This window comes from Lissotriton helveticus, chromosome 10 (assembly GCF_964261635.1).
Source record: "Lissotriton helveticus chromosome 10, aLisHel1.1, whole genome shotgun sequence".
Classification (NCBI taxonomy): Eukaryota; Metazoa; Chordata; class Amphibia; order Caudata; family Salamandridae; genus Lissotriton; species Lissotriton helveticus.
The window spans coordinates 1,041,234,331-1,041,248,149 of record NC_136071.1 but is presented as its reverse complement, the minus strand read 5'-3'; the positions used below and the strand labels follow the sequence as shown (position 1 = coordinate 1,041,248,149).

Sequence of the window (13,819 nt, the reverse complement as noted above, 5' to 3'; positions counted from 1 at the left end):
CATCACAATTCTTTCAATGGGGACCTAGCAACTAACCTAGCAGAGGTATTGAATCCCAGGGTGTCTAAGAAGGGTAAAGCGGTCCCCTGCTCTTCTTGGTATAATAAGGCGTGCAGGAAAGCCAAGTCAGAGCTAGTGATGGCCCTGAAAGGCAACAATAGAATAGCGATCAACGACAGGAGGGCTCCATATAAAAGGCTCACCAAGTGCGCGAGGGAAGAGTGGGAGCAGGAAAAGTGGACCAGTTTATCTGCCGCCCTGGACACCAAAGACTATAAAACATTTTGGTCCATAATTAATAACGGCACAGGTCAACTGAAAACTGCTGTAGAACCCAATCTAGCGCCAGTAGTATGGGAAGGACATTTCCGGGCTCTTTACTCGAGCGAGGCTCTCCCGGATGAACACCCTAATCTCCCAGCATTTCTCCCGCATAATATTCTGTTAGAGGAGTGTGAGGTAACGGTGGATGAGGTGTGCATTGCTTTTAACAAAATTGCCTCAAATAAAGCACCTGGCCTGGACAAACTCCCGGGTGACCTCTTCAAGCACCAGCCGAAAGTTTGGGATCCCCATCTCCAGACTGTATTTAATACAATCCTAAGAGGTATGGCTCTCCCTAGTACTTGGCTGGGAGCAGAGATAGTCCCTATCTTTAAAAAGGGCTCACCTCTGCTCCCATCCAACTACAGACCTATAAGTCTCATAGATGTTCCCCAAAAGATCTTTGCAAGACTTATTTTGGAACGGCTACAGGACTGGATGGAGGAGCTTGCATTACTCAGCCCCTATCAGGCGGGGTTCAGGAAGAACACCTCGACCATGGATCAAATCTTTCGACTAGTGCTATTGCACTGGAAAACGGCACGTATAGAAGGTGGCAGCCTCTATATGCTGTTCGTTGACCTGCGCTCCGCCTTTGATCTTGTACCCAGGAGAAAACTCTGGAGTGTTCTTCACGAGCTGGGTGTTCCCATCCACCTCCTCTCAGTCCTGATAAGGCTACCCGAGGCTAACTTCGCGCAAGTTAGATGTGGGAATAGTGGCAAATTAACATCTACATTCCCCGTTGACCGGGGGGTAAGGCAGGGCTGTGTGCTTGCACCGGCCCTGTTTTGCCTCTACGTCAACGGGGTAATCGCGCACCTTAACGGGGTCCAGCATAATGACGCACCCAAGCTAGCAGGAAATAGGATACCGACGATAATGTTCGCCGATGATACCCTCTTGCTCTCTAGATCCCCAATGGGCATTCAACGGACGTTGGATGGTTTTGTAGAATTTTGTGTTGCTCGGGGACTGGAGATCAACTCACTTAAAACAACATTCATGATCTTCAACCCGCCTAGAACCACAAGACCCAATCCCGCCATAGGTAAAACAAGATTGGAAAGGGTAAGCACCTTTGTTTAACTAGGGGTCACAATTAATGAGAGTCTGTCGTGGGGATCCCCATCAAACTAAATCCCAACTAAAACTTGCCCAATTATCTGGTGGGATCCTCAAACTATCTAATGTCTCAACGATTAAACCTCTTGCCCCCCCTTTGGAGGTCTACAAATCTCAAGCTAGGGGTGCAAGTATGTATGGCGGTGAACTATGGGGACATTGTAACAACACCCAATTCACTAGGGTAGAGAACAACTTTTTAAGGCACTTGCTAGCCCTTCCGCCCAGTACCCCGCTCTTCCCACTAAGACTCGACATGGGGATTTTGCCAATCGATGAGGAGTTAGCCCTAAAACCACTAAGGTTCTGGCGTCGGCTTTGGGCCACGCCAGAGCTGATTAACTATAGGCAGGAGCTCAGGGAAATACTAATTTCCCTGAGCATACTCAAAATGCCCAGGCTTATGTATATCAAGAAGGAATTGACCAGGTTGGGACTTTACGTCCTATTGTCTGACCCTGAGCAGGGTTGCAAAGCGATTTCGGCCATTACGCTGGCGAAGGTATATCGCGCTGAGAACTTGAACGTGGCCCTGTGTAATCCTAATATCGGCTCCAGAACCGCTACTTTTCTTTTGATGAAAGATACATATTGCTTTGAATGTTTTTTAGATATAATTTACCCCGTGTTAGCCAGAAAACTGTATGTGCAATGGAGATACGGCATTCTACATCTACGAACCTTCACATGCAATTGGGCCATGTCTGCTCCGAAAAACTTCCCTCAGTGCGAATGTGAAAGCAAATCGGAGACACATTACTTCTTTTTTTGCCCTGCCTATATAAAATCGAGGAGGCATTGGCTTATCCCATTGTGCAAAAACCTTGGTTTCCGGCAATGTGCGCATTGAAAACTGACACCGCTGGACCAATTGTTTTTGCTGTTTCGAAGTTTCTGGCAGCTATGTGGCGTATTCGTACTGTTTTAATTGACCAGGGTTAATGCATGGTATATGGGATAATGATAAACTTGCTCCGTCTCTTTTTTTAACATTTAAAAATACTGATATGTTTTTAAAAGAATTCAATTTTATTGTTCTAATTTGGATGTGATTTGCAATAATTAATCGTCATGTATAAACTGTGACACCTATACATCTGTCCATGTTTTAACCTGTGCTTTTATGGTATCTTTCTACCGAAATAAAGATTTTATGATGATGATTAATTCTTTCAACAGTGGATTACCACCAGTTGTAACACACAAACTTTTTAATGTGCCTGCTTGCGAACCAGAATACATTATGGGATGAGTAGGCTCCAAGTTTTGCTATGGACCCAACAAAAGATGTCATCTATACATCTCATCCAATTTGACACATGGTTGGAAAAAGGATTGTTCTAATAAATGAATAATTCCTAAACTGAGCAATGTACAGAACTGCCAGCTCTGGAGTGCAGGGACATCCCTTGGCAGTTTCTTTGATTTCAAAGAAAACCGTTGTCAAATTTGAAGGGCAAATCTGGCCAAGTCAAATGTCAAATGTCAAATGTCAGATGCTTTTATATAGCGCACTTATCACCAAAGAGGTCTCAAGGCACTTTGCAGAAGAAAGGCATTAACCTGCCAGAGTGGAGACACATCACAAGGAGACTTTATTTGGGAAAGAGCCACGTCTTTAAACCCCTCTGAAACTCCAAATAATTGGAGAGGGACAGGAGATAAGTGGGTAACTTATTCCATAGTTGGGGGGCCACATATGAGAAGGATCGGCATCCATTCCTGGACGTCCGGACTCTAGGCTGAGACAGCAAGAACTTAGAACTAGAGCGGAGGGCTCTGGACGGGGTATACCAGGCTAGTTTTTTTGATAAGTAAGAAGGGCCGATGCCGTGAAGGAGTTTATGAGTTAAGCTCAAGATTTTAAAATGACATCTCTGGCGCACAGGTAGCCAGTGCAGTTTTTTAAGAGTAGGTTTGGAGGCAGACCTAGGAGGCAGACCCAGCACTAGCCTTGCCGCCGCGTTCTGAATGGTTTGTAGTTTAGTCAACAGGTTCTCATTTATGGAGGCGAACATGGCGTTTCCATAATCGAGCCTACTGACAATCAATCCCTGGACCAGGGGCTTTCTGGCTTCCAAAGGAAGCCATTTGAAGATTTTACGCAGTTGCCGAAGTATGCCGAAACAAGTCCCAGCAACCTGGTTGACGTGAACCTTCATGGAAAGATCCCCGTCAAGCATGATCCCTAGGTCTCTTACGGCTTCTTTAGGCTCAGGACAAGGCCCTCATAAGGCCACCAGTCCTGAGACCAGAAGATCTTGGCCTTGCCTAATAGTAAGATTTCGGTCTTGCCGCAGTTGAGTTGAAGTTTGTTATCACTCATTCAGTTCTTAATGTGAATCATACATTGTTTAAAATTGGTGCAGGTTTCCTGGGAATTGGATCTACAGGTAATAAGTACCTGCGTATTGTCTGTCTAAGACACTGTGGAGAAGCCATAAGATTTTATGATATTGGCCAGAGGGCAAAGATAAAGATTAAATAATAAGGGACTAAGGATCGACCCTGCAGGACCCCCACCGAAAGAGGGGTAGTGGCAGATACATGAGAGTTCATCCTGATATAGGAATAACGGTCCTTGAGATAGTCCGCGAAACAAGCCAAAGCATTGCCTCTGACACCAACCTCCCACAACCGTTGTTTCAAAATGCTGTGGGAGATGGTGTCAAAGGCAGTGGAAAGATCCAATAATACAAGGATGGCTGACTCGCCCCTATCCAAGGAGAGTCGGATGTTATCCACTATTTCTATTACTGCGGTTTCCGTGCCAAGGGCGGCACGGAAGCCAGACTGTGACGGGTCAAGAAGTGCATGGGTTTCAATGTAGGAAGACACACGTTTGTTTACCAAATATTCAAGAACCTTGCCAAAGTAAGGTATTAGGGATATTGGTCTGTAATTGGACAAAATAGAAGGGTCACTATTGGGCTTTTTACGGTTTGGCCTGACTTGCGCCAGTTTCCAACTACTAGGGAAGAAGGCAAACTCAAAGGAAACGTTAAAAATACTGGCCAGACCGTCAGCCAACAACGGGAATAACTCACTGCACTTACGGGGGAGCAGGGGATCATTAGGAGATCCTGACTTAATTTTTTTGAGTGCCAATAGCACTTCTGCTGGGGAAGTGGGCTCCAATTCTATCATAGATGGAAGATCCGTAGTTTCAAGTGAGGGCTCAGAATTAGAAGAAACCTCCTCACTTAAAACCACTTTTTGAGGTGAGGAAGGAAATGAGGAATATATTCGTTGGATCTTACTGTGAAAATAGGAGGACAGTGAGTTCACCCACTCCAAGGAGGGGTCAAATTCTGATTGCTCACCCTGTGGAGTAGTAAACTCCCTTACTATTTTGTACAATTCTTTGCTAGATTGGGAGGCCTTATTTATTCTTTGCGTAATATAAATGTCTCATATAATCAGAATGAATTAATTTATACTTCTTGCGGTTTTCAGGCGTTCTGAACTTACGCCATAGTCTCTCCGCCGATCTACAATCCGTTTTCTCTCGTTTTAGGGTCTCGGTAAACCAAGGTGAAGCGATTCTTTTCAAGTTAACTTTTGTTTCCGGAATAATTTCGTCAAGCGTATTTCTAATAGACGTTTCTAATTGCACGGCCATTGTTCCAGCATCATTAGAACTGTTGTCCGGAGGTTTAAAATGCATCTTAAATGCCTCGGGAGACAGTTTATGAAAAGGTCGGATAAGTGTGGATTCTTTATGGGTAGCAGTCCGTGACCTGAAAGGTATAGGGAGTTTTAAATTTATTAGGAAATGATCCGTCCAGTTCATCTGCAGAGGGGGTCACAATATAAATCAGTCATATTAGAGAATACTAAATCCAATAAATGAGCAGCTGGATGGGTGGAGCCTTGAACCCGCTGAGTTAGTCCCAGGGTTTCCAAGGTTGAGATTAAATGGCAAGGATCCAAGTCATGTTATAGCTCAGCATGATGATTAAAGTCACCTAGTAAGATAAAATTATCTGTGGCCAGCACATGGGAGGCTAAAATATCCAACAAATTGTTAGCAAATTCAGATTTACCTCCAGGGGGTCTGTATACCAGGGCTGCTCTGCCTACCACTGCCATGTTGTATTTTATATTAATTATCAGGATTTCAAGCATGTCGCTGGAAAGCGAGTCAAGGCGTGTAATTTCTAGGGGAGCCTTTGCGGCTACTGCGATGCCTCCCCCTCGTTTTCCAATTCTATCATGCCTAATCAGGTGGTATTCACTGGGGAATGCCGTGGCAATATCAGGAGAAGCCTGATTATGAAGCCATGTTTCCGTAAAGAAACAAATATCAGGTTTCTGATTGTCCTGTAGGCACCAAAGCTCTAAGGCATGTTTAGGTATAGATCTCGTATTGAGATAGAGAGCGGTAAGTAGATTAAGGTCCGTATTCGTACTAATATTGCTTGGTTCCGGCAGACTCTCGGGCTTGATTTCCTCCGAGTCCCTACGTAATAGGGAGGAGACAGCCATCCTGGCCGAATCATTCTTCAAAGGTATAGCAGTAGGACCAACTACCTGGGGTTCTACTAAAATATTTTGGTTTAATGAGAGCAATTCCTGACGGTTGTAACAGATCATGGTTGATATACACAGACCACTTAGGCGCCACACAAATAAAAAATCAGGCAGGGGTTTGGGCAGCAGGCGGCGTCCTGGCGCAGACGGGATTGCCTTTGGCGCGCCTTGCTGCGCGCGTCCGCGCTGTGTGGTGGTTTAAGTAGGGAAGGGGGCGGGCAGCTGTGATGATGCTGCTGGTGCGCTGGGTGCTTCCTGTCCCTCCGCGCAAGCGGCACAAGCCGTGGCAGAACGGGGACCAGCACAAGAAGGTCAGCAGGTATGAATTATGCGATTGTGGTCACCGCAACACATTTAAAAAATGCACAAGATAAGATCTTGACGCGGTCGTAGTCACCGCAAACAATGTTTAAAAATACTACATGTAAAACAGCTTATTGGCTTTCAAAGATTTTCAAACCCCAATCCCACTCGGTTAACAACGCTAGTACAACACACAGCAAGGTTGCCAATCTCGCTGCGTGCGTTCGCGCTGTGTGGTGGTTTAAGTAGGGAAGGGGACGGGCAGCTCTGATGACGCTGCTGGTGCGCCGGGTGCTTCCTGTCCCTCCGCGCAAGCGGCACAAGCCGTGGCGGAACGCGGACCAGCACAAGAAGGTCAGCAGGTAGGAATTATGCGATCCTAGTCACCGCAACACATTTAAAAAATGCACAAGATAAGATCTTGACACGGTCATAGTCACCGCAAACAATGTTTAAAAATACTACACGTGAAACAGCTTTTTGGCCTTCAAAGATTTTCAAACCCCAATCCCACTCGGTTAACAACGCTAGTACAACACACAGCAAGGTTGCCAATCTCGCTGCGCGCGTCCGCGCTGTATGGTGGTTTTTAGTAGGGAAGGGGGCGGGCAGCTCTGATGACGCTGCTGGTGCACCGGGTGCTTCCTGTCCCTCCGCGCAAGCGGCACAAGCCGTGGCAGAACGGGGACCAGCACAAGAAGGTCAGCAGGTAGGAATTATGCGATTGTAGTCACCGCAACACATTTAAAAAATGCACAAGATAAGATCTTGACGCGGTCGTAGTCACCGCAAACAATGTTTAAAAATACTACACGTAAAACAGCTTATTGGCCTTCAAAGATTTTCAAAACCCAATCCCACTCGGTTAACAACGCTAGTACAACACACAGCAAGGTTGCCAATCTCGCTGCGCGCGTCCGTGCTGTGTGGTGGTTTAAGTAGGGAAGGGGGCGGGCATCTCTGATGACGCTGCTGGTGCGCCGGGTGCTTCCTGTCCCTCCGCGCAAGCGGAACAAGCCGTGGCGGAACGGGGACCAGCACAAGAAGGTCAGCAGGTAGGAATTATGCGATTGTAGTCACCGCAACACATTTAAAAAATGCAGAAGATAAGATCTTGACGCGGTCGTAGTCACCGCAAACAATGTTTAAAAATACTACACGTAAAACAGCTTATTGGCCTTCAAAGATTTTCAAACCCCAATCCCACTCGGTTAACAACGCTAGTACGACACACAGCAAGGTTGCCAATCTCGCTGCCAAGTATATGATGAATTTAGTGGGGACATGGTATGGTTTTGGTCTCATCTCTAGGTAAATATCAATTGCTTCCAACCTGTCTTCTTGGTGGGTCTGGCTATACAATTATACAATATATGAGATAAAGAGTGACTAGCCTTTGTGTTTCTGGATTGAACTGCAGGCCCTTGATCTTGTTAAAGAAGTTCATTGTATCTCGCAGGTATGATGGAACCTGCTGTGTATGGTTTTAGAAACAAATCCACATACTGTGCCACAGGTTCAAGCACTGAATCACAACTGGAAGCTATTGTGTTTCGGGGATGTTGTTCCGTCCTTTTGTATTTTAGGAAGCAGATACATGACAGGTATCCGAGGACCAATGTTTTTCAGAATATCACACTCCTTTAGACTGATGTATTCTTCATCAAATGCCTCTTTAAGAATGGCTGCAATGTTGCCTTCAATCTCCTCTGTGGTGTCACCAGAAATCTTATGGTAAAAATCTTGGTTGTATGACGTTACAACACGGGCTTTTACCCCGCATGCCATTACAACACGGGGATTACAACGAAAGTCTGTCTTTGTCTTTCCTTATTATTCTTGTCTGCTGACCAAATTACTATTGCCCCTCCCTTGTCGGCCTGTTTATCACAACAGCACTGTCCTTTTTTAGATTTTCCAAGGCAATGCGTTGGTCCTTTGTGACGTTATTTTTAACTAACTCTTTTTTTCATTCTAGCTGATTGATGACTTAAAACTCAAACTGTTCAAACTTGAGGCCTTCTTTTAGAATGTTGTTGGGTGGAGGTGTAGAAGGTGGGATTTTTTTCTGAGCCCAGAAACTTCAGCATTCTGTAGAGAAGAATGCCCCGGAAAATATGCTTTGAGACATATTTCTCAGAATAATTCAAGTGCTTCTCTATTTAAGTAGACGAAGTTAATGTGACTCAAAGGGACAAAGTTTACACCTTTCTCAAGACTGCTTTGATCAGCTACAGTGAGCTCTCTTTTGGACAAATTGAAAATGGGAGATTGTACTAGTTCTTGTAGAGCTGGCAACCGGTCCTCATTTCCATGGTTGGTTGTTGTATCCGTTTCTTCCCCAGTCTCTCTGCTGGATTCTACCTAAAAAAGTAGGCTGTTTCTTAGATGAGAATTTTGATTAGAGGAACCCTCCCCTGGGTCAGGTTTTCTTGTGGAATCTGAAGAAGTTTCTGAAAGGGAAAGACATTGGCATTTTACTCACCCTTGGTATTCAGGCATCTGTGAGATTCGGAAGGAATGTAAAATCTTCTTTTGAATAAGGGTAGACTGTTTCTAAATTATATGACTCTTAATGTCTCTTGAATTTGTTGTTTCTTTGGTTCATGGTAAAGTCTTTGATTGCAGCAAATTATTTTCCTGTTTTTCCAAGGGTGTCTTAGCTTCACACTGACTGGTAGTTCTTAATTTCTTGTTCCAATAGTAGGATCTCTTTTAACAGTTTTTTTTAGAGGCGTTGGGTTGTCTTAATTGAAAGGACAATTAAATCACGGCTGTATTTCGTGCCAATTAAGCTGTATCCTTTCCGATTTTCAGGGTCTTCATTGAAGATTACAGTAATATTGCGGATGTGTAAACCCCACAGGATTGTGCCAGCTTTTAAATGCCCGAAATGGATGTAATTATGTAATGCAATCCACATTTGCTTCATTTTGAGTCTCAACAACTTATCATATTAATGTTGTTATTTGGTGGTGGAACTTAAAGTGACTGAAGAAAAAGTGAAGGCATAGAAACCAATCTTCTAAGTGGTCCTCTGTGTATGACAGCGTGTCTTTATCTGACATTATTTGATGAGACAAGGTTCGTTCCTCTTGCAGTAGAGACCTTGGCTAAGGACTTGTCTAGAACGTTACTAAACAGTGGGATGGAACATATAAATTACCCCAATTGGACCCTCTTATGTTTGCACCCGCTTGACAATCAAAAACACACAAGGGGAAGGGACCAATTAAATGTCAGCAAGACTTGGCCATTCTTCAATATAAAACGCAAAACAACAAAGCCATTACTGACACTAGTTCACAACAATAGTATTTTACATTTGTGGTCATGAAACGCAATTAGCGTGATCACCATTTATTTTCATCATTATTCAGCAAAACCGATGAGTGAAGTTTTTGTTATATCTGTCATAGACATAGTAACAAACCGAAAAGACTTTTCATTTCCAAAAGTACTTTTTGGCACCCCACATACCATAAAACATTGGATGACAATTCTTTGAATAGTTAATTGACACCAATTGTAACACATAAACTTTCAAATTTGCATATCAAAAAAGGAGCCTGTATGTAGTTCTAGTATAAGTAAGGAGCCCTATTTCATAGACAAAGACCAGGGGATGGAATCGTTGTAATGTCACCAAAGTCAAAAGACATGGACCAGCTGAATGAATCAAGGAGCGTCTTGTAAACAAACTATCAAAAGTTGCCCAAAAGAGACCTTTTTGCAGCTTAAACACTCTACTCCTGATTCCACTTCAAAAGAAAGAGAAAGAGAGAAAGAGAAATCTCAGGAAACGACCTTAACAATGCTGTCAAAACACTGCAATACATTCACATCGCTGCTTTTATAACGCAAGTCGTTACCACGACTTGCACTGGAGGGCAATCTAGACTAAGGAATAGTGTGATTTACTATTCCAACACCATCCCTACTGTACCTAGGCTGGAGTTGAAATAATAAATCATACTATTCCTAAGTCCAGCACCCTGCAGCGTAAGTCGTTGTACCGCATTGCGCTGTAAAAAACAGCGATGTAATGTACTGCGATCAAAATGATCGCGTGGTAACATCATACATCCGAAATCTCGCACCTGCTCCTACTCAAGGAATGCTCCCAGATCTGGAACTCGCTGTCTCAGGATGTATGTGACATTGAACCATAACATAAAATCAAGAATAACACTATACACTATATATATATATATATACACTGGGACTGTGTATTTGTATTTACTCCAAGTAATTGTATCAACTCCTTATGTAACTCTTGTAACTTCTACTTTGCCAACTCTGTGAATGCTCTGATACCTTCAGGTCGAGTTTGTGCTATATAAAACTCAAGAAATACATTAAAATTTAAAGACAGCATTTAGTAGTTACAATGTAAGGAAAATAAGGAAGTGCAATTTAGGAAAAGTGCCTGTTGTAATTGCATAAGCTACATCTCTTTAATATTCTTGGTAACAGCATACAAATATAATTGATTTTGCCAATTTGAACGTGTGCATGCTTTGGATTACCTTGTTTATAGAAGCAGTAAGTCTCAAACTTTGTTTCTCCGAAATGTAGTAGAAAAACTGAAAATCGCAATTTACTCCAGCAGTGCGACACATGAAGCTACTTAGGAAGCCACTTTTGTTCAATGTATCATTTTCTGCGCCAATCCACATGTAATTACCTAAAAGATATCAAATAAAGGCAGGTGAAATGTGAAGTTACTTTTTGTCTGTTTCATTGGAGCGAGTATAAAACACCGAGACTAACTCAAATAATGTAACATGCATTCCTATGTAAACATGTATGCAAACATTTTCTAGAGTTTTTCAATATTTTAAGAGTAGATTGTATTAATTTATCCATTTCACTTTATTTGTACAACAATTGTTAGAAAAAATCTTGTTGTTTCAGTGCATCTCATACCATCTAAAGTGTGTCATGAATCAGTTAGGTCAGAAATCCAAGTATTGCTCTAACAATTCCCTCTAGAAAAGCACCTGATGTCTACTTCAGTATAAATCTGTTGCACCCAGTATATGAAAGTACTGTAGATAACTGTCCTTTCTGTACAAAATCAACTATGAAAACAAAAAGCATAACTTCTGTTTTTTTTTTAATTTTTCGATCATGATTTATTCACATTTGTAAAACTGAAAGAAAAGCAACCCGAAATGTGGACATAAAATGTGTCTACGATGTGCCCATCACAGCCTTTCTTGCTAGAGTAGTACACATTTGCTATCTGGAGACCATCTTTTATTTTATAGGAGACACACAACAAATATGCTTTCACACATCCTTCACTCACTTGTGTACCGTCCTCCCCAGCCCGGTTGCATGCAAATGAATTACCCCACACATGGAGCTTGGTATTACACGCCTTATTTCTCAGGGTGTGAACCTGCAACTGACACGTACTGCGTCATGAATTTTATTGACCACACTCAATCACTTACAACACTAGACTACAGAGTCCATTAGGGACAATAGGGTTCCCGCCCTCTATAGTACACAAGACTCTACACCTTGCAGGTACTGCTAATCTCTCCAGTTCAGCAGGATCTTGGGTGGTCGCCCAACCCTGCTTGTCTACAGTTTTTAAAGGTTTCATCAGGTTGTTCGTTGGGGTGATCCATTGTACATGGCAACTAGGGCTTGTATGGGTCAATAGGTTTGCAGAAGAGGGGGAAATTGCAGTTGCAGAGCTCAGCATTTAGGAAAGTTGCAAAATGCTTTTAAAAAATGTAATTTTGTGTAATTACTTGGGATTTTTATACTGCCTACCAGCAAGTAATTTTTGCGTTCTCACCACTGGCTGCTGGCAAGGAACAGGGGTGGTGTGGCGAAGGTGGCAGGTGAGGGGTTAATAAGGGAAAAAACATTTTTTTTTTTTAAAACACTTACCTCCTCACGGCTGCCGTCTCTCCTCAATCGGTTCTACGCTACCTGGTGAGTCCTAGAAGCAAAAACCGCACAAGCCCCCCAAACCTATTCACAACACTGCAATGCAGCGTTGTGATTGGCCTGAGCTCCGTGATTCGGCGCTCAGACGGACACTGAGAGCCAGTGCATGTTCTCCACCCAGGCTGTGTATTGCAGCCTGGTGGAGAACGTGCTAAGTGCCCAAGACTTTTTGGCCGGCCAAACCATCAAGCGCACTTAAGTGCATGAACCACTCCTCCCATTGTCACACTAGCCCCGCCCAGCCCTAACCCAGCCCCGTAGCAATGAAAATAAAATGATAATAACAATATTATTCGCATTTTCCTTTTTCTTTTCCTGCTCGGAGAGCAGTGGAGGATCGTTCCTTAGCGGAGGAGCCTCCCCTGGTTCTCACTTTTAAAGAGTGCCACAGAAAACTGCCCTAGACCTCGCCTTTGTGTTTACCTCTATTTAACTATTTGTAAATGCAAATTTAGGGTCTCTTTATTGCTGCTCTGTGAGTTGTTGTGTTTTGGCTATTTAACCTGTCTGCAGCATTTTATTGGAAGTCAGTGGATACGGTGACTACTGAAAAGGTCAATAAATTATCATATTTATGGTGGTATTGGCCAAGTAGCAATGGTGTTGAATATTTATGTAATAATTTTCACATAACTGCTGTGTGCACAGACAAGATAGCGTATTTATTCCATTTTGTTATTTGTTAGGGAGCTCATTTTGTTTTGCTCACAAAATAGGAAAACAAAAAATTACTAAAAATAAATGAGCCACACAGGAGGAAGATGTCAGCAGGTGCCTCTCTCTCTTAAAGAACCAAACGAAAGAAATTTGAACTATCCCATTCCTAGCCCTAATTTCGAGATGGGATTGCAGGCATGTACTACAGCAACTGTGCTCGGTGATGCACTTTGTTAATCATTGAAGGCAATGGTCATATGTATCATGTTCGCCCTGAGACGTCCCCTGCTGGAGCTCTGCCAGTTCAAGAATCCTGCAGGAGGGGTAGGACAGGGGAGAGCCCCCATGTGGACACACTATTGTAATTGAGGCATGAATTAACTTGTGGCGTACGCACAAGAGCAAATTTGAACTAGGGGCAATTCAGGGTACTCACTTCAAATCCATACGAGCAGCATTTTATGTAGTTAAGCAAATTGCAGTAGTTTTCTGAACTGTTGTTACTGGACTTTGGACGTGGCCTTGACTCGTCTACCGGTTTGTGTCCCCATCACCCTTCCCCTCTTCTTCCCATGCTGTGTCTCTCACCCTCCCCTTTCCCGTCCTCATTATCTGTCTACTTCCCGTGCTCCAACACCCTCCCCTGAATCTCTCACCTTGCCTGCTTATCCCCTTTCGTATTTGTGCTTATTGTTTATCTAGACCTTACATGTAACTATGTGGCCATGCTCTAAGAACTGTGTAACCTTTGTAATGATGTAACCTGTAACTATGATCTGATGCTCATGTAAAGCGCTCTGATACCTCCGGGTCTAGCCAGCGCTATATAAAACTTTAAAATAAATAAATAAATTGGCAAAAACAACTAATGTTAATTTTACACAGTATATTGCAATATTTAATTTCA

At 43.2% G+C, this 13,819-nt stretch overlaps 1 protein-coding gene across 1 annotated transcript in view; it reads right to left on the bottom strand.

Moving 5' to 3' along the window:
* MALRD1 (MAM and LDL receptor class A domain containing 1) overlaps positions 1 to 13,819 on the bottom strand; it is a 2,679,189-nt gene that overhangs the window by 2,324,395 nt on the left and 340,975 nt on the right. Inside the window, exon 7 of the mRNA XM_078663745.1 lies at positions 10,815 to 10,972. Within this exon, the coding sequence (XP_078519871.1) occupies positions 10,815 to 10,972 (158 nt within the window). The remainder of the gene's footprint in view (positions 1 to 10,814; positions 10,973 to 13,819) is intronic.